General features: G+C 46.0%; 1 protein-coding gene across 1 annotated transcript in view; it reads left to right on the top strand.

The window, feature by feature from the left end:
- LOC131268831 (myosin-IIIb-like) overlaps positions 1 to 7,326 on the top strand; it is a 30,022-nt gene extending 22,696 nt beyond the window's left edge. Inside the window, exons 5-13 of the mRNA XM_058271113.1 lie at positions 41 to 185; positions 260 to 410; positions 489 to 1,056; positions 1,129 to 1,294; positions 1,363 to 1,591; positions 1,684 to 2,395; positions 2,612 to 2,698; positions 3,225 to 3,401; positions 4,677 to 7,326. Of these exons, the coding sequence (XP_058127096.1) occupies positions 41 to 185; positions 260 to 410; positions 489 to 1,056; positions 1,129 to 1,294; positions 1,363 to 1,591; positions 1,684 to 2,395; positions 2,612 to 2,698; positions 3,225 to 3,401; positions 4,677 to 6,069 (3,628 nt within the window). The 3' untranslated portion in view covers positions 6,070 to 7,326. The remainder of the gene's footprint in view (positions 1 to 40; positions 186 to 259; positions 411 to 488; positions 1,057 to 1,128; positions 1,295 to 1,362; positions 1,592 to 1,683; positions 2,396 to 2,611; positions 2,699 to 3,224; positions 3,402 to 4,676) is intronic.
- Positions 7,327 to 20,996: the final 13,670 nt, after the last annotated feature.

Below are 20,996 nucleotides of genomic sequence, written 5' to 3'. Positions count from 1 at the left end.
ATTTTTGGAATGACATAATCAAGAATTGTATCTTTGACAGCCCGGAACAGTTGGCAATTGGATTGTTGGATATTTTTGGCTTCGAAAACTTCAGCAAGAACTCCTTTGAACAACTGTGCATCAACATTGCGAACGAGCAGATCCAGTACTACTTCAACCAACACATTTTCACCTGGGAGCAACAGGTAGGACCGTTTTCCGTGAAGTTTGTAACAACCTTCAAGATGGCGTTTTATCGGGGGTTTTCTTTCTCCAACAGGAATACATGGCTGAAGGGATCCCGGTTGACTTGGTGGAGTTCGCAGACAATCGCCCGGTGCTGGATATGCTGTTGAGCCGTCCGCTAGGTCTGCTGGCGCTACTGGACGAGGAGTCACGGTTCCCACGTTCAACGGATCGTTCTCTGATTGGTAAGCAATACATCTGGTTCACTCCTCGTTGGTGTAGGAATAAGTTCCTAACCGTTTCCGGGTTGTTTTGTTTTGTAGAAAAATTCCACCAGAATGTGAAGTCAAAGTTCTATCAGCGTCCCAAGTCGGACGCCGTCTGCTTCGCAATCCACCACTTTGCCGGGCGGGTCGTCTACCAGGCGGACGGGTTCCTGGAGAAGAATCGCAACTTCCTGCCGGCCGAAATCATCCAGCTGATCCGGCAGAGCCAGTACGACATGATACGCTTCCTGTTCCAGTGCCCCATCACCAAGACGGGCAACCTCTACTCGGCCATCCAGGATACGGGCTCGCGCCAGAACGTGTCCAGCTTCATCAAGGTCGACACGAAGGAGAAGTTCAACTCGCGCGGGCTCGCGTCCCAGTCGCGCGCCCAGCAAACGGTGGCCACCTACTTCCGCTACTCGCTGATGGACCTGCTGCAGAAGATGGTCACCGGGACGCCCCAGTTCATCCGCTGCATCAAGCCGAACGAGGCGAAGGCGGCGAAATCGTTCGAGTCGGCGAAGGTGCTCAAGCAGCTGCGCTACACGGGCGTGCTGGAAACGATCCGCATCCGGCAGCACGGCTTCAGCCATCGGTTTACCTTTGCGGACTTTTTGCGAAAGTAAGTAAGGCGGGGCGTGTTCGCTTCCGGTTGCCGTATCCTCATCCCTAGGTTCTCTCTCTACCTTTCCAGGTACTGCTTCCTGGCGTACAGCTTCGACGAGCGTGTCGTGTCGAACCGGGAATCCTGTCGCTTGCTTTTAGTGCGCCTAAAAATGGACGGATGGGCGCTCGGGAAGTCGAAGGTGTTCCTCAAGTACTACCACGTGGAGTACCTCTCGAAGTTGTACGAGGAACACGTAGGTGTTTGGCGTGGCGTTTTTTGTTTCACCGGGCGCTAATCGATTACACACACCGTCCATTGCAGGTTCGCAAAATCATTCTGGTGCAGGCTTGCGTGCGACGATGGCTAGCGAAGGCTCTGTACAAGCGTGAGAGACAGCGTGTGGCGCTGAGTGCGGTGACGCTGCAGAAGCACGTCCGTGGCTGGCTGACACGCCGTCGCATGCGTATACTGAAGGAAAAGCAGGAGCGGGAACGGTTGGAGCAGGAGCGGCTGGAGAAGGAACGGCTGGCGAAGGAGAAAAAGAACAACGGTAAGCAGTTCAAGGGCGGATGACACAGCGGATGACAGTGGTCTCATTTTTCTGTGGTGCCTCTTTTTTTCTATTCTTCCGGCGGGGGGCAGAACAAAACAAAGCCAAGCAGGCGCTGGCGAAGGCGAAGCTGATACATCAGCTGTCAAACCACCAGCTGGAGGCGAAGCATTTCCACAACGTGCAGCAGCAGCACGACAAGCGGAGCGCGCTGGACGCGATGAACAACAAGGAGAACGAGCGGGCGGCCATCGTCATCCAGAGCTACTACCGCGGGTACACCATCCGCAAGCTGCGCATGACGCCGGAAATCGAAGCGAAAACGAAGTACATCCTCGGCATCGCGAAGAACCGTGTGGAGGCGCAGCGGATGATGCAGAAGGAGGGCTTCACGAAGGAGGATGCGGCCCGCATCATACAGCGCTACTACCGGACGCAGAAGAGCAAGAACAACAACAGCAGTCGCGAGCAGGCGCTCGGGGTCGGTGCGTCCCGGGCGAAGGGTCCGGCACCGCAGCCCCAGCCGAAGCCGCTCACCACCAAAGACCAGCAGCTGGACCTGATCGCCTTCTCGCAGAACGTGCACATGCTGAACCAGGAGGCGCACAAGAACTTGCGCGTCAACAAGGCGGGCGTCCCGCTGGAGGCGATCGAGAAGCTGCCCGGCGACTACCGGCGGCCACCTGGGTTCGTTCTGGTGCCGGGCCTGCTTGGCACCGTGCCCGGCGGTAGCGATTGCGCCAAGTACAGCTCGCTACGGAGCGTCGACTGTGACCACGAGATGACGAAGGAACTAATTCAAAGGTACAAAAAGCCGCCAAGAGGGGGGCATGGCTGATGTCGAGGGAAGGACTATCGTCTATGGAAGACTAAAACAAATTCGTAACGTCCGGAACCGATTCGAAGGGAAGGACACATTCCGACAGTCGACGTGTTAATACTGAACGCATTCTCTTTCTCGTATATCTTCCCAAACGTCCGCTTTCACGACGAATTGCTTTGGTGCGCAATGGTGAGCAGGAGCCCACCGCCACCCGCCGACTTTGACGACATCTCCCCGTGGGACATGCCGTTCTACGAGGTGGAACGCAACCTGCGCTCGCAAAGGTTGTTGCATATGCTACTAATGCTTCTGCTAGCGTTTTCGTTGTGCAGTTGGTTTATGATCTGGATGTACGGCTGAAAGGGATGAAAGTGGAATGTTGTGGGGGAGCGAAATAGCATAGCATAGACGGGGAGACGAGAGTCAGAATCTGTCTTCCGTGTGAGTGTGAGCTTCAGGTCGTATACCCACGTTTGTGTCCCGGCCCTTTCGGGGGTGTTTTTGGTTGAGTAGCAACGCTAGTGCAGTATGTTCCGTACATTCCAATTACTTTGCCTGTTTACCCTCAGTCCAACTAGAGCTCCCGGGGGGAGATTCCGATGAATACCGATGAACCGGAACCTCGTGTTGGTTGTCGTAGCTTGAAAAATAGATTTGACTTTATATTTCCCCTCCGTAGTGTCCCGATTTATGTGTAGCGTACGTTGTTCAAGCATTCCAATAAGGAATAAGCGCAGAGGCCAGCCAGTCGAGTCAGTAACTAACGTCCCGTCCGTCCACGGACTGTTCTTTGCTTTCCCTCCCGCGCAGGCAGCGGAATATGCAGCAACCGGCCCAACGGATCGACATCAATCGGAACGACATTCTCGGTGACCGGAAGATGGAGTTGGGCGACCGCAAGCAGCAGCTGTCCAGCAACTGGCACCAGGCGTTCCAGGCGCAGACCGACGCTTCATCGCCGCAGGATAAGTTTAAGGGTCTCGCCAGGTAAGCCTTCCCGACGGTAGCCGCACTCTGTGTGTTGTGCCTGCGTTCAGGGGACACTGTTTGTCCCGAAGCAAATTAACAAACTGATTAAATTCCTTGACCTTCCTTCTCACAATGCACACCGGATATTGTACGAATGGATCGGTATAACTTCCCCTCAGAGCCCAACTGGGACTGATGAATAAGATCATCCAGTATGATAGAAATAACAATAATTAACAAACCCACCAGCACTGTCTCTCTCTCGCTGTGAACGGCTTTGTTTGACATCTGCACTACTTACTAACATATCTAACTATTCTTTTACTCGCGTAATAACCAACTACTAACGATTGCCTTGGGAAGACCACTCATGAACATGAGAGCACTGGCAATTAACGACGAACTGCACGAACCGGCTTCCAAACAGAAAAATCAATCCTTCCTCTACAGCAAATAAGGAGTGAACATTCGCTCGTCAGGTAATGGTCAGGTGTTTATGGAGACTATTCTAAATCGAATCTCATCAACATTAATTGGGGATGGTTAGATCATAATCATAGACAATTATAGGATTAAAAATGGTGATGGTTAATCAATTTTATGCATATTTTTTTAATTACCTTCCTGAAATTAAATTTTAACATTTGAATTATCACAATTAAAAATGTATTTTCAAGAATAAAAAAGCACATTTAAGCCTTAGGTAAAAATTTAAAAATTAGCTAGAATGATTATTTACGAATAACTTGGGTACACAAAAAATAAAAAAAAAAGAAATTTGCTTTGCTTCCGCAACATGTTCATCTCAACTCCGTAAGAAAATAAACCAGATTGAATTATTACTTTAAAGTGCTGCGAATTGCAAAAAATAACCTAATTTTCCAATTAATTAATTAATTTTAAACGGTAGTTCACAAATAATTAATTTGATTAAATTTATTCATTGTTATGGTATGCTACGACTTTATTTAAATCTAACTCTTACAGTAAAAATAATAATATGCTGCAGGTATAAATGACATTAATTATAAATTTACTGGAAGTAAATTAGAAGAAGCAATTCAAAAATAAGTGGAACAATCGTAGGGTTAGATTTATTTTAAGAGTCAAAATCCTAAAGCAGTTTAACAAATATGTTGTTGCTTTTATTAACTCATCCTCCATAGTTTACCATAGAACTCACATTCTAAAGTATTTGTAATCAACTTAATCACCAATCATCAAACCCTACTCTCACTCCCTCCCGACATCGATAAGTAATTCGATCCATTTGACTTCCTGCCACCCACACAGATCGCCGCAAAATCCGAACGAACCGGCCCACATTCGCAGCATTCCGGCGTTCAGCTATCTCAATCCGAACAATCAACAGATACTCCGCTATTCGCCGAACCAGCAGCGCGAATCTCCGACCGTCGACGTGGGCCGGGCACCGCATCCGAGCCCCGTGCGTCAATCGCCGGTCGAGTCGCCGGTTCGCGAATCATCGTCACCCGCGTCCCGCCTCGGCATGCTCGGGCTCGGAGGCGCTGCGGGCAAGAAGGCGGCCAAGGCCGAGCTGAAGGCGCGCGAGAAGGAGAACAAGGAGCGCAAGAAGCGGGAGAAGAAGGCGAAAAAGGAGAAGGAAAAGGCCGCCCTTAATGGGCTCACGCCAACGATGACGTCGTCGTCGGCGGGCTCGTCGGCTCTGTCGGGGTCGTCAAACGAGAAGCAGCGGAAGGAACCGGGCGGACGGAAGAAGCGTTCCGAACCATCGGCGAAGGATCAACAACAACAGCCTGTCAGCCGGTTCGCTGGCGTGGAAGAGCACGTCCACGAGCAGTACCATCAATACCATCAGCAACATCAGCAGCAGCAGCAGCAGCAACAAAATCATCAACATCATTACCAGCAGCAGCAACAAGTTCCCCAGAAGCGACTCATCGAGCATCACGAGTATCAGAACATCTCGGAGGAAACGAAAATCGATAGCAAGAGCCCGGTGATGCGGATGTTTGGCGATACCAACTTCCTGGTGAACCATCGACGTAAGGCGGCCGAGCAGAAGCAGCACCAGCTGGCGCAGCTGCAGCAGATCCAGCAGTACCAGAAGCAGCAACAGCAGCAGCATCAGCAGCAGAAGGCCCGCCAGCAGCAGCAGCAGCATCACCATCAGCAGCAACGTCACGCTGGCGAACTGAACTGCGGTCAGGGTGTGTGCGAACTGCTGAACGGCGTGTACCGGTTCAGCCCGCACGTTACCTCGTTCGCCCAGATGGAGTCGAAGTGTGCCAGCAGCCTCTCGACCGACGACCAGTCCACGCTGGACAAGGACTACCAGAACTTCAACGTGTCCAAGTACCTGAACATCGACGTCAAGGGACCGTTGCACCATCAGCGGGAGCGCGCTCGGGATGGCGGGGAAATGCTCGCTCCGGATCGATCCGGGAATCGCGACGACCGGGACGCCCACAGCTCCAACAGCTCCAGCCTGAGCAGCGGCAGCAGCGGCATGAACTCGCTCAACTCGTTCGATTCGGTCGAGCAGGCCATCATCTTCCAGAAGGACCGCAATGCCGACTCGTACCTCGGACCGTTCAACTTCCGCCAGCTGCTCCGGCCGACGCAAGGGCCCACCGAGTCGCTCCGGAAGCGCAAAGGCATCAATCCACCCTCGCCGCCACCTCCGCAGCGGGGCAAGAGTTAGGAAGTAACACACGAAAATCTTGAACGAGGAGGAAAAGCGGATTTTCGTTCCATCGGCGCGCTAAGCCGATTGTCTAGGTTTAGTCGTCGTCGTCCCTCAAAGACATTCTAATTCGTTAAGATCCGTCGGAACGTGTACATTCCTTACCCAGAGCACAGAGTGGGGAGCTGTTAGGAACAAACCAAAGAACACACGCCAGCCAACCCACTCTCCGGTCTCGGGGAAACCGGAAATCCGGCACCCGGTCGTTACTTTACGCCCAGCAGCAGCAGCAGCAGCAAAATGCCACAAAGTTGTAATGTCTTCCACCGCGTGCTGAGCCAACACCTCTTGCCCACCCCCAAAGCCCGAAACGGCTTCGCCTTCCGGAGGAAAGTTTTGATATTGATTTTTGGCACTCCGCAACTATGGAAGGAGAAAGGAACTTCGGAAACCGGGCGCTCCGGCTGCAAATGATGTTAGTCGGAACACACTCCAAAGAGCCACCGGTGTGGCTTCACTGGTTCACTTCCCGCACGAGGAAGTTATAAGGTAGCAAATTCGAAGACAGTCTGCTCTCGAGCAGGAGAAACTTTATAGTCAAGCCGCTTCCTGCTCTTAACAACCGTCGGGGGAGTGAAATTTTGCAGACATCCTTACACGAGGGGGTTGCCTTAGAACCGAGGAAGCTCGTGAGACTCCAGCAGCCGGTTATGCAGGATCTCCACACAGACTGGAGCAATTTATTCATCGCACGTTACCGTCTTATCAGTCCGGTTCCAGTCACCGTTTTCTACACTGTTCGAGTGAACACTGCCGGAACCTAGGTGTGCTGGTGTTGGGGGTGCCGAAAGTGCATCGAATTGGAAAAGTGAATCACGAAAAGGAGTGAGGACAGAGATTATGAGTTTAAAATAATAAAAGTAAGCAGAGGACCAACGGACAAATTCGTTCGCAAGCCGGTAGCACTTTGCTCTCCTACGCAGTCGTTACCGGAGTCAAATTAGGACCTAATCGATGACAGTACAATTCAATGAGGTAGAAGGAAGATAAATGTTGCGAGGAAATTGCGAGGATACGAAAGAGAAGTGCAAAAAGTGTGTGTTAATCAGGAGGAAAATCTGAATCGAAAAATTAGTATAATCCGTATGAGTGTTGGGGTTTAAAATGAATTCAGTTTGATGAATTTTTTGTAGGGTATTCTGTTTGAATGATGTAAGGTATGTTTAAATGTAGCTATAAAACTGGTTTTGAAAATAAATGCAATATCACAAATTGTTTAAAATACTAATTCCACGTTTCATCAATTGCGCAACTGGTGACATTTTTCACTTTATCACTTTTTTTATCATTTAACTGGTGACATTTTTCACATTTTCGTGTTTTATGAACTAAAACAAAAGTTCTAGAAATGGTCAACTTGTTTCTAAGGGTTTTGAACGTTCAAGTTGGAAATGTTCCTAATAGGCGAATAAATAAAAATTACTATAAATAAAAATGAAAAAAAAAATTTTTCTCTATAAAATTACACTGAAAAAATAAAGTTACAAAAAAGTAAAAAAGTAAGCAGAAGACTTAGATACACTTTATTAGTTCATTAGAATAATTATTTTATTTCAATTATCTAGAACCTTTATTTTAATATATTTTATACATGCTTATTATACTTCCAACGTCACTTAAAAAAAATTACTAAGATTTTTCAACCATTTATATGACATTTTTCTCGTTAACTTCTAAGCAAAATACTTGTTGCAACAAATGAAAATATCGAACGAATCGAAAAGATGCAGAACGTTGTTTGAACCAACATAACCTGTAATCACGTTACATCACATTTGCATTTATTCTAGCACTAAGCAGCTTTCTGCCACATTGAGCGTTTTATCGTTCACAAAGAGCATTTTTATGTAATCGCACCAAATGAGTCGTGGATAATGATGGACGGAACGCGGGTATCCGACCCACACGGTTGCACGCGTTGCATCGGGGGATGACGCCTGCGTGATGGGATCCCTCGGCTCTAATTCCATGCGAACCATCATCGAAAGCTTTGCTCCGGACCAGAATAAATGGACACCGACAGACCCGGGGCCAACGTTGGGGTGGGGAGGATAATTTATTGTTCACGAATGTAAAATTTATGGCCGTTGCTATTGTGCATAATTAATGGAGCGTCCGTCATACTTTCTCGTTGCTTGCCTGGTGGACGGGAGTCGTTCGATGTCGACGAGAAGCGCCAACCCAGTTTCAGAAACGCCAAACGCCAACGGAACAACGGTGCTTTCAATAATAGTTCTGGACGTAGTGCGGGGTCTCGTGGTTCAGTCCGGAGGGAGAGACAAGCGCCGGCACAGCTGGCTAACATCCGCGGTTGGATTCGCGATTGTGTATCGGGAAAAGTTTCATCACCAACCGCACGTTGTACGCAGCAACGGTGCACCGATGCATTGCACTGCAACCCGCGTGAGCGTATCCTTTTAATCCTTGTCGTTCGCCGGATGTGGATGGGTTTTTCGCTTGTCACACCATTGACGCTAGGGTGGGCGCGTTTTCGGATGGAGTTCACTTTTCCGCATGCAGACTTCGCCGTAACTTTATCCAATGCGCTTGATGGTTGCACTTCCGCGCTATGCTTGAGTTGGCTAATTAGGTTTCTTCCATTAACCGATTCGATGGAGTCGGTTCAAACTAGTAAAGTTTTTCATTAACAACACGCATATGCGCCACGCTGGACGATGCTAAGCTTGTGAAGTCTTAGTTGAAATGGGAATTAGTGTTTTGCATGCCCCGGTGCAACACAAAGACTATTTGTTTCCTCCAAGCGGGAAGTAGAAGTTTCTCAATTTGGCAAACATTTTGTCCCATTGTTTATGTACAAATTTGCATTCGTTTTTGAAACTAAATCTCTATAAATATCTTCAATTACAATTTAAGATGCTAAATTTGTCCACTTAGATAATATATAATGAAAAATTGTTTAAAAATCATCGTTTGTTTATTAATTTTATTAAGCTGTTTCATCAAACACCATGCTTCTCCATCACGTTGCGCCTAAAAGGCTGCAAATGTCTTGACACTTGACATTTGAAATTCGAAATTCGAAAATTGTTATGTTGGTAGCAAAAACAACTAAAGAAATCATCTCTACTAAAATAATCAAATCATCTAAAACCGGTATATGATTATAATGCAGTTATCAGCATGTCTGTGGTCAGACTTCTTCCATACATCATATTTACTTTTCTTTATTCTTATCAGGCTGGTCCATGAACCACCATGCTTCTCCATTGGATTTTACTTTCGATCGCTTAGCGCATGGTAGTCTGGAACAAAGTTCTTTTTAGTGTTGATGACTTCAATATGACATGTTTTCGTGTCCAAAATATATAATTAAATAGTCATAATAAATCTATTTTAGATTGATTCCATAATAATAATTGATTTTTCTCACTTCTTGTTTCAATATTAATATTTAAAAGAATAAGAAAATGTTTCAGTCATGTATATTGCGCTTTTTCGTTAGCTGTACTGTTTTGTTTTTGTTTATAAACTATTAATCACAGGTTTGGATTTTACCTACATCATTTGAGCCAAAATATCTTCCATTAAACATTCTCACCAAAGAAAAACTCTCCCGAATCTACTCTTCGCGTTTAATTTCTTCTCAAGAGGTTTTCCTCTAAGGCATTTCCCACCCCCTTTCTGTGAAGGAGCGATTTTCCCCGGTTGCTCTCGCGTACGCGAGTGATCTCGAGGAAGTTGCGTGCGCGTCGTTTTTCCGACCGATCAGTTGCTTTCCGCACGGTGCCCGGAATGGTCGGTGGTTCGATTTTCTCGTGATCGAGCTCGCGTCTACTCAAAGGGTGTTCGTGTGCGTGTGTGTGTGTGTGCGTGTGGTGAGGTTGGGAAATTGTGTTAAATATAAAATGTCATCTCCCGGTGCGTTGGTGTGCGTGCGGGCAATGTGAACACCCGTGCGGCCAGGGCCCCCGTTCCGTGAATCTTCGCTATCCCGCGTTTTTGACAGATTGCCGCGCGAGAGATCAGTGAACCAACCAACCTCCCGGCCCGGCCAGCCCGACGCTGGTGTTCCGCGAGTGTGCGACGTGCAGGGGGAAAACGTGAAAAGATATTTTCCGCACCCGCCACGAGATGAGATAATGCAGCAGATGGAGCACACGGCTCTTAATCTATCTTCTTTCCATCGGCAAATGTCACGCGCAGACGGCGTCCGTCAGGCGACGTGTTATTTCGTGGTTGAATAATTGTTGAATTGTTGTGTGTTCGGTGGAAAATGCAAAATCGGCTCCTTCGCCCGTGCGTCGTGGTGCAAAGATCGTCGCCGATCGGGGGTTGGTGAAAATCAGCGATCGATCGCTTAGGTATGAGTGATCGTGCCAACGAATGTGTGTGTGTGTGTGTGTGTGTGTGTGCTGATGTGTTTGTTAGTATGGCGGTGAAAACAACGGGAGCGTTCTAGCGTAGCGGATTTATGCGGACCACCTTCCTGCCACTTGTCACTTGTAAACCCATTTTCCCCACTAGGGAGAGCTGTACAGCTACTACGTAGTGGTGTTGGTTGGTAGTAATTGTAGCCGCGGAAATTGTGGAAAATAATGTGCCATGCGTTTCATAAGACACGCATCGAAGTGGGATTAAGGAAAGTGCGGTGTAGCGGGGAAAATATGAGATATTTTAGATGGTGATATACCCGGCGCTGAGGTTGGTGGTTGGGTGTGTTGTGTGTGGCATAAGCAGCCGATGACGTAGAATCAAATCCCTAAATGGCGAGGGAGCAAAGATGATTATCCCGTCGGCCGGAATAAAAGTGGAAAGAAAGCCAGTTTGCATTCACTTACGAAACTAAATGTGCTTCCGTTAGGTGAGAGTTTGATTATAGAATAGGGGAGCAACTAAGAAGCAACAACGTTTGCGATAAAAGTGCATCAATTTCCGAATGATAACGACATATTTATGATTGTGTAAGTGTCGCCGACGGTGTCACCAGTCCAACAGAAATGTCGCTAGCACGCATCATGGCGGAAGGAAGCACCCATAATGGGCCCGGCGGAACGGGAGGGACGTCAACAAACGAGTTCATGCTAGATATCAAAATAAAATCGGTGGAAAAGATGCTGGTCCCTCTCATGAAACAGGTGAGTTTGAAAGATTTTATCGGATTATGTTTTCTAGACCTTCTATACGAAATGAGAGAGTATTTTGCTTATGCTGGTCTTACTGGTTTAAGATAATTTACCAAAATATTCCATACGCTTAGAACTTTGGTTTCTCTTTGATACAAATCGGATCAGATGAAACATTCGAACAGATAATACCAGAGAAAAGTAATTTTGAGGGTAAAGAGCTTGTTTTCAGCATGATTATAAGGGAAAGTTGTACAGCTCGCCTGAAAAAAGTAAAGATTATGGACTGAGGGCTTTGTCGTCATTATGAGGGTTTTTCTTGTTATTATCTCCCACAATTTACCCTTCTGTTTCTATATTCTTTATCCCATCGGAGTTCTGGTCACAACATGGAAAAAGTACTAAAGGGAGCTTAAAACAAATGTATTGAACTAGGCTGTGTCTAGGGCTGTTTCGTAAGGGTAGCTTTAATGATGCCAATCCCAAAACATTATCGTTCGGAAGTAAGCACACAGCTTGGAAGTAAATTGAATGTAGGGATCGCAATAGCCAGCTGTCTATCCTTTAAATAGAATTACTAATGCGATTCTGTTTATTGAATAGAAACGAACAGCAGGAACGAGGGAACAAGAAACGTCGTTATTGAAAAAGAAAGTGATGGAATTACGTTTCCTTTCAATTAAAGATTACTCGTAGTAGATTTGTATCAAACAAAGTTATTTGTTTTTAGAAACAATTTTCAGTATTTAAACAAGTACATAAGAAAACTTGCATTGTTTTATAGAGAAATTGTCTTTAAAGTGTGAGTTTCATTTGAAATAAGAAAACGATACAATCGACAGCATTTCTCTTGGTTTCTTTTAACTTTACACACGCACACCTTCTTGATTTTTCAAAAGAGCAAAAGAACTTTGCATTTACTACGATTTCGCAAGACATAACAACGCTAGACGAAACATACAGAGTGGATTACGGTGGTCAAGGTTGACCGTATCCACATACCGATTCGCAAAGGAAGTACTTCAATCAACCCACGGCATAATACGCTACAAACGCGGTGTCTCGAGCTGTCGAATGACGGGTTCTTTGAGCGTATCAGAAAACACATTTTTGATCGTGCTTGTGAAAATCACTATGGTTCAACTCCGGTGTGTACAATATTATAAGATTTGATCAATGATTATTATTTTGTACAGAGCAATCAAATTTTGTTTTAGCTGTAGATACTTCTTAACAAATTCTATATCTGTTGATACGTATGAGAAATTAAAAATTTATTTGTTTTGATTTTCCCTGGTGGCAAGCTTCAGGTCTTCAAAAAGCGGTCATATTTCTTGACTTTATTTTATTGAAATCTTTGTGTTGGTAATTTGGCACATATTTTTACTTTTGGTTAAGACTAAGAAACACTTTTTGTTAAAAATAAAGAATAAGATAAAATTTATCCTTTATGAAACATATTATCAACAAAACAAAAAAAAAACGAAAAAGATATAAAAGTCACTGGGACACCGGCAGACGAAACGTTTTTAAAGTCGAACCTCAAAGCTTCACTCTCGGAACACACACCGTTCTTCGCTCAAAGGGAAAGTTTTATAAATAAACAACAATCAAGATAGCAATGAATTTCGTTTGTCAGCGCGCTGCAAAAACAGGACGCCCCGCAGAAGTTATACATATATTCACCATCGCTTGCCCGCGGAGGCAAATTTAATATCGCAGACCTCGAGCCAGAGTCTCGTGAAGTGTCTTCACCTCTTAGAAACTGCCGTGTGTTTGTGAGGGTGTGGTGAAATTAAATTAAACACATTGCAGCGATAGTTTCCGATGGAATGTACGCTCGGTAAGTTCGCGAGTGCAAGTTTGTGTTTCCTCCTTTTTCTTCTCTACCGTTTTTTTTTTCGTGGGGACACATTCGGAAGAAGTTCATCCGCTGTTGGCGCCACGACACAACCAGACGATCCGTGTGATCTGGCGAAATTCTTGCCGGCTAGGGCGCGCGCACGATCGATGTATCGGCCCCGAAAACCCCCGGTGGCCGGGATCGATGAAAAACCGCGTCGCGACATCGTGTGGAACACCCCGAATGGCGACACACACACACGCACGCCCTAGTGTTGGCAGCAACGAACACAATGATCCCCGATCTGGCCGCACGGCTTGAGAAAAGAGCACGCGCTCCGGCGCGACGGCGGCGTTGAGTGACTAAAGTTAGACTCGGCCGCGGCCACCCCGCGGCGGCAGACAATAATTATTAAAAGCGAAAAGTTTATTTATAGGCACCGGCGGCCACTGCACCGGGGGGTGGGCACGACACGGAAGATCCTGCGGGAGGCCGTCGATAGGAAAAATGCCCCACACCAGACGGGGAAAAGCACCGGGGGAGGGTGGAAAATGGTGTGAAGTTTCCGTTTGTTCGCGATAAACAATCGTCAAACTGTCGGGAGGCGGTTGATAAAACCGATCGGTTTGCATATTGGCAACGTCCCGGTGGCGTACGTGTGTGGCCTTTTCTGGCCAGAGTGAGCTGAGGTTCTTGGAGTTTTGTATCGGATCGACCCACAGAATCAACTGTATTTTTCCGGGTAGGTTTATGTTTATTTTTCGTTGCGAACTCGTAGGTTCGGGTTTTGAATAAACGATGGAGTAATCGAGAGAAATTGGAACAGAGTATTGGAAATGCACGGTTTATGAACTGGATTAAAAGATGGACAAAGTTTAGTAGTAAAGTAAGACAATGTTTACTTAAATCTATTTTTATTCATATTGAAATTAAAAATACTACTTGGAACATACGTACAAAAAGATCACATTGAAAATAATTTGTAAATAAGTTACAACAAAGTATAAGAAGGAAAACCCACTGAAATTAATTATACCATTTAGCAAAGCAAAGCAACTTATGGTGACATTATAAATAAAAAGAAAATGATTCGTTCATCAAATAAAGAAATACTAAATAAGTATCAGCCTAAAATGATATTCCTTGTTTGGCTGTGGCTTAAAGTATTTTCTTATAAACATCAAAAATAGGAATGATACGTTAAATGGAAGTAGACAAAATAATCGTAATTCAGTTGCTTACTTTTTCCATTATAAAACCTAAATTTTTTGATAATTTTAAAGGCATCATGATGCTACTGGTTGTGTTTCAAAATCAAAATTAATCGGATTGTTGCAATTAAAAACTCGAGTGAAACAATTTAACATTTTCGTGGATATCTTTCAAAGTTGAAAGATAAAAACTTTAGCTAAACTTCTTAAACTCGACCCAGTATGCTTTAATTTGTTCATGCGTCGCTCGGTTTTCGATTTCTTCCGTCAGCTGAATTTAAAAAGTGTAAATCTGGAACACGAAACACGTCACTTTTGCACGTTTCCCTGCTTCGTACTGTAGAATCCACTAATCTTTATTCCGTCCGTCACCTTGCACTGTCACCTAGCTACTGACCGATCGTTCGTTCTGGAACTTCTCTTTCCGTGCGATCGCTCTCTCTTTAGTTCTCCTTTCTTCTCTTCAATCCCTACTCCTACATCCCTTCCTTACTCGCAACTAAATTAAGGATAATTTTACACAAATTCGAAAAAAACAATTAAGACAAAAAAATCGGTCAACAATTCAATTCTGTGATCTTCGGTTCCGATGATTTTTTCCCGGCGTATTGGAGGTTGACAGAGTTCTTCGCAGGGCTTCCACTGCTGCAGTTTATTTCTGAAACGAACGATACAATTATTGATATCTATAAGGTCGTTTTAGTGTCCTCTTTGGGCGAATAGGATTATCATTTGGCCTTCTAAGTGCTCTACTTCCTGCATGAGTGCGCATCGGTGGTTGATCTAGCTGCTTTGGGGGTATCCGGTTCGTTACGGCGTTATCCTTTGTATGTACCGTCACTAGGTGTGCCACTGGCCGCCTGTATTTGACACCATTTCCGCAAACTACTATTGTGTCGTTTCCGGAGCATTTTATTACTTTATATATTTCTTGGCGGAACTTAGGCGCGTATTTGTCCGTGTCGTAGTTTTTCATTAGAACCTCATCGCCGACTGTGATGTTTGAGGGTTTCGACTTCCTAAGCTTATCAGCGTAAAGTTTGCCTTTTTGTTTTTTTGATAGCATCTTCGTCTTTGGTTTGTTCGTCCCTATTCCAGTAGGGGTCGCTCCTCAAAGGAGGGAGATCTTTAACCGGCCTACCGGTTAGTAGTTCTGAGGGAGCTTTCCAGTTACAGAATGAGGCGTAGTGTTATATGCGTAGTTGTATTCTTTGATCGCTTTTCTCCGATCATTCCTCTGTGGTTTTGCTATACGGAGGGTTCTTAACAATCCCCGATTTTCTCTTTCGACGAGGCCGTTCATCTGCGGCCAATATAGTATGGAATGTATCAAGCGGATATTTTTGTTTACACAGTAAGCCTTGAATTCTTCACTGGCGAATGGTGGTCCATTGTCGCTACGAATAGTTTCGGGGTATGAGTGTTCGGCGAAGATTGTCTCTAGTGCGTCTATAGTTTTCTCTGCGGTTGTAGCTTTTATTTCTATAATTTTGATAAAGCGGCTGTAGTAGTCAACGAGCACTAGAATTCCTTTGCCGAGGAGAAATCAACCGCGAGATCTTGCCATGCTCGGTCGGGCATCTCCTTTCTTAACATGGGTTCGGCTGGCATTTGCTGGCTAACTGCTGTGTATCCCGCACACTGTAATATGCATTTGTTAACATCACGGTCCATGTAAGGCCACCACACTCTTTCGCGAAGACTCCGGCGCATGCTCACAATCCCCTGGTGCCCTCTGTGCGCTATCTCTAAGGCTTTATCGCGTAGAGTGGCCGGAAGCACTATCCTGTCGTCTCTTACAACGATTCCATCAATGACTCCCAATTCTTTGGAGAATGCTTGGTATCGAACCAAAGAAGGTGGCCAGCTATCAGCTTCTATTGCTTTCATAACCGTCTTTAAAGTTATATCTTTACGTGTTTCTTATCTGATGTCGTGTAGTGTAATCACTGTTGATCCATCAGTGATGTTGCGTAGGTAGTGCTCTGAGTCCTCATCGAAGGATTTTTCCTGCTTCAGTGGCCTCTCGAGCAAGCTCTTTTGCATTTTGGTGCTTGCCTTCGAAAATATGTTCTAGGCTTTTATGATCTATGCGCGCCTTTTCGTACGAAAAATTCAGCATACGTTTTCGGCTTCGTTACGTTGACCGAGATCCATGATTGAAATACAACGAGGATTTGTAGTTGTTGTTGGCTTGCATAAGCTGTTATTTTGCGGTCGCATCCGAGTTTTTCCTTGTATATCGTGCATTTAGTAGCTTCGATGGAACCCCATACGGTCTCTGTCACTGTATTGATTGCTGCTCCCGAGTCGCTTAAAGCGGAGCGTGAAAACTTTGCAGATGACGTTGCAGCTATTATCGGATACGGCCTATGGTAGAGGAATAAGGATTAATGTTCGCTAACTTAACCATGAAACAGTCGTGCCGATTCGTGGGTGAGCCAATCTGCAGTTTCTTCTATAATGGATTCTACTAGCCCTCAATTTATATTATTTGTTCTATCAGCACTTCTTCTTCTTCTTCTTGGCGTAACGACCTCTTGGTCATGCCTGCCCGTTAAGGGCTTACGAGACTTGTTTCCCTGTTGTACGTGGATAGTCAGTCCTCTCGTACAGGGGAGGGTCTGGTCTCGGTTGGGATCCGAACCCACGCCATCGAAGTGGTGAGCCCCGGCGCTCATGGGCCGATTTTCTAACCGGAGCTACCGCTCGTCTGTCGCGGACCCCCTAATCATCACTATTGCTTACGTTTTGTTCCTGTATTTTTATTTCCCGCTCTTCAGTGGAGGAACGTCGTTCTCGAACAGCATTCCTGGATGTCGATCGTTTCCAAGTATAGCTCGATCCTCGTGGTCGATTGTTGTTTCCCTTGCAGACTTTTCCACAGAGTTCTCCGTGTGCTCTCTGGATCCGCATCGGGTACACTCTATTCCAGCTCTATATGGTCCAAGTCGTTCTCTGTAACGTGTTGCCGTTTTTTTTTTTTATCTACCTGGAATACCTCTTGGTCTTTGGGGTGGTTGCCTTTCGCTTAGCCAGCATTTCTCGTTTAAGTACATAGTTGATGAGTTCGTCCAGTTTCATGGTATTTTCCAACCTTTTATCACGCACTCTCCCGTCACAAGCACCGGCGGTGATTTGGTGCAGTATCTCCTTTTCTTCGCGTGTTCCAAACCTCATTTTGATGCTTGTGTGCGTAATCGTAGTAAGAATTGGTTGAACGGTTCGTCACTCTACTTTATGTTTCGAAATACTTCCAATTCAATGCGTTCATTGCGTTTGCCGACGAAGAAGTTATTCAGGCGTTTGACGGCGTTGTCGAATTCCGGGAGTTCCCTGTTGGCAAATGGTATTTGCAATTGCGGTGGGTGAATTTCGTCTTCAGCCCTTCCTAGGTTAGGATAAGAAGCAGTGCTCTGGGCCATTCTTCCCATTCCATTCTCTGGTCTGAGCTTTTCGCCTCAGAGTTGAACGGCTCTAACGGGTATTTTCCGGTTCCATTACTGTGCCCAAGTGAGGTGATATTGTGGTACTAGCTGCTTTGAAATCCATTTTCTTTTGTTTTCACGTAAGCTCTACGGCATACGCTTGTTTTTTTTTTAGTACGTTGCGATGACAATTTTTTTGCTTTCTCCTCCAGTTCGTCCCCGGCATTACCAATTCCCAATGCTACTTTGTTCTCGTTGCGTTTTTCATGCCTCATCGCTGGTTTTTTTCGCACTCTTCCAAGAATTGCTCTTTCCGTGTGTTGCTACACTTGTTTCGTGGCACGTACTACAGCTGCGCCGAGTTCGCCTTCTAGTGCTCTCTCCTTCGACGCTTCGGACTTAACCTGGCTCGTCCCATGTGCTACGGCAGTGCCGGCTCACTTTTCTTTTGTTTCTCCCACGACGCTGCGGACCCGACCGGGCTCGTCTCCATGTGCTACGGCTGCGCTGATCTCACTTTCCATGGGTCTTTTGTTTCTCCCACGATAATGCGGATTCAACCAGGCTCGTCCCATGTGCTACGGCTGTGCCGGGCTCACTTTCTTGGGTCTATTCTAATTTCACGCTATGGGTTCCACCGGGCTCGTCTCATGTGCTACGGCTATGCCGGACTCACTTCGGGTTCTCCAGACGACTCATGTGCTACGGCTGTGCCGGGCTCACTTTTCTTGGGTCTATTCTAATTTCACGCTATGGGTTCCACCGGGCTCGTCTCATGTGCTACGGCTATGCCGGACTCACTTCGGGTTCTCCAGACGACTCATGTGCTACGGCTGTGCCGGGCTCACTTTTCTTGGGTCTATTCTTATTTCACGCTACGGGTTCTACCGGGCTCGTCTCATGTGCTACGGCTATGCCGGACTCATTTCGGGTTCTCCAGACGACTCATGTGCTACGGCTGTGCCGGGCTCACTTTTCTTAGGTCTATTCTAATTTCACGCTACGGGTTCGACCGGTCTCGTCTCATGTGCTACGGCTATGCCGGACTCACTTCGGGTTCTCCAGACGACTCATGTGCTACGGCTGTGCCGGGCTCACTTTTCTTGGGTATTACTAATTTGACGCTACGGGTTCGACCGGTCTCGTCTCGTGTGCTACGGCTATGCCGGACTCACTTCGGGTTTTCCAAACGTATCTCAAGTGCTACGGCTGTGCCGGGCTCACTTTTCTTGGGTATTTCTTATTTGACGCTACGGGTTCGACCGGCCTCGTCTCATGTGCTACGGCTATGCCGGGCTCACTTCGGGTTTTCCAAACGTATCTCAAGTGCTACGGCTGTGCCGGGCTCACTTTTCTTGGGAATTACTTATTTGACGCTACGGGTTCGACCGGGCTCGTCTCATGTGCTACGGCTATGCCGGACTCACTTCGGGTTTCCAGACGTGTCTCGTGTGCTACGGCTGCGCCGGGCTCACATTTCTTGGAAGTCTATTGTTTCCACTGTGGCGCTATGGATTCCACTCGCTTGACTTGTAGCACGCATGTGCCGGGCTCACTCACTTTTTTAATTTTTCCTCGTCACTCTGGTATGGTTCACTTGTAGCATTGTAGTCAAGGTGCGAATTCTCGCGTGCCAGACTTATGATTGCGCTACTTTATAGTTTCATTGTTAGATCTAGAGGTTCCTTTCCTTTGCGAGAAGTCTAGCCAACGCTTTCCTTTCCTTCTATTCTTTCTTCTTCCTGGGTTTACCGGCTGCGCCAATTGTAGAATCCACTAATCTTTATTCCGTCCGTCACCTTGCACTGTCACCTAGCTACTGACCGATCGTTCGTTCTGGAACTTCTCTTTCCGTGCGATCGCTCTCTCTTTAGTTCTCCTTTCTTCTCTTCAATCCCTACTCCTACACGTACGTCATCATCGGCTGAGCGTGGTAGAAAGTTTGTGCAAACGGGACGCTGCTGTATGTTGGTGCGCCTTATTTCTTATTCCTATTTATCACACCGGCGGCACTATTTTGGACCGGCATGTCTCGACCAGGACGCGGCCAGCGCAAGCGGAGCGTATAAGAATAGAACTTTTGATTTTGCATAGTTTTTGCTAATTCGGTGCACGATGAAGTGCGATGAATAATGGCATCGCGGTGAATATCGCAACGAGTTTTGGCGGGCGGCACTTGAGTTACGCATTGGGCGAGATTTATGACGGTTCTGTCTAATTAGCTGAGACACACTAGCGACCATTGAGTTACAGCGCGAGCCCGATACAGCATGATGGACGTAATCAATTCGTACTAACTGAAAAAAGGTGCACAAATGCTTTGTTTTCATGTTACGCGAGCAAATGACTGCATGTTCGAGTTGGCAACAATAAATCTTGAACGAGAATAATAGAATCGATTGAAGAGCTATAAAAATAGGAAAAAAAAGTAATTGAAAATGGATTTGACTATATTTCATGACGTAAAATTTAAACGACTTTGTATAATAGGATAATAGGGAAAAAAATCTAATCATAAAATTATTAATAGAAAAAGTTTCATTCGAAGCACAAGATTAAGATTAATAATCCCCAACCGAATAAGCATCTTTGCGTGAAATCAAATCCCAAATGAAATGTATTCAAACACGTTTGGCAGAAAATGAAACCCAAACAGGATGAGGATTAATTCATGTCTCGCTTCGCGGTGCACTTTACGGAGGATGCTTACCGTCAACCACTTCCTTCGCCCTCCCACCTCAACCTCGGGCCAGCGAATTTGGCAGTCAAAATATTTGTTTTCCATCAGACGGTTGTCAATAGCCGTGATTGGATGAATGCGTTGATTTTTCGTTCGTTTTTGTTTTACTTTCTGTTGAAAGTGTGTACCCGCTTTTCTCGCGGATTACGACTTTTTTTTTCAATGGCCGACGGTTGGTGGAAATTCTAAGCTATCGGCAGCGTTTTCTTCATTGTAGCTAAATGTTCGTGGGATGCAAATTAAATGAATATTCACCATTTACCTGCGAGAAGAAATATTGCGAAAGAAACTTTCCTGTTCAAAGAACATGTTACCTTGGGTTCAACGTCTGCAAGAAAACATCTTTTACGATGTCCTTTTTCCGCTGCTGATCAAAGCGGGCGATGACTTTTTCCACGAAGGTGAAGTAACGACACAACATTTTGCGTCTCTTTGATTTATGGCAGCACAATGGTGTGTAGCGTCAGAAGGCCAGCTTACAGTGACAATTTTTTGTTTTTTTATTCGAGCTACAAAAAGATCCTCTGCCTTCCTTCCCTAAGAAAATTTACCTCCAACTGGCGTATGTTTTTATCGCCC

This window comes from Anopheles coustani, chromosome 3 (assembly GCF_943734705.1).
Source record: "Anopheles coustani chromosome 3, idAnoCousDA_361_x.2, whole genome shotgun sequence".
Taxonomy (NCBI): domain Eukaryota; kingdom Metazoa; phylum Arthropoda; class Insecta; order Diptera; family Culicidae; genus Anopheles; species Anopheles coustani.
This window is presented reverse-complemented; position numbering and strand designations above follow the sequence as displayed.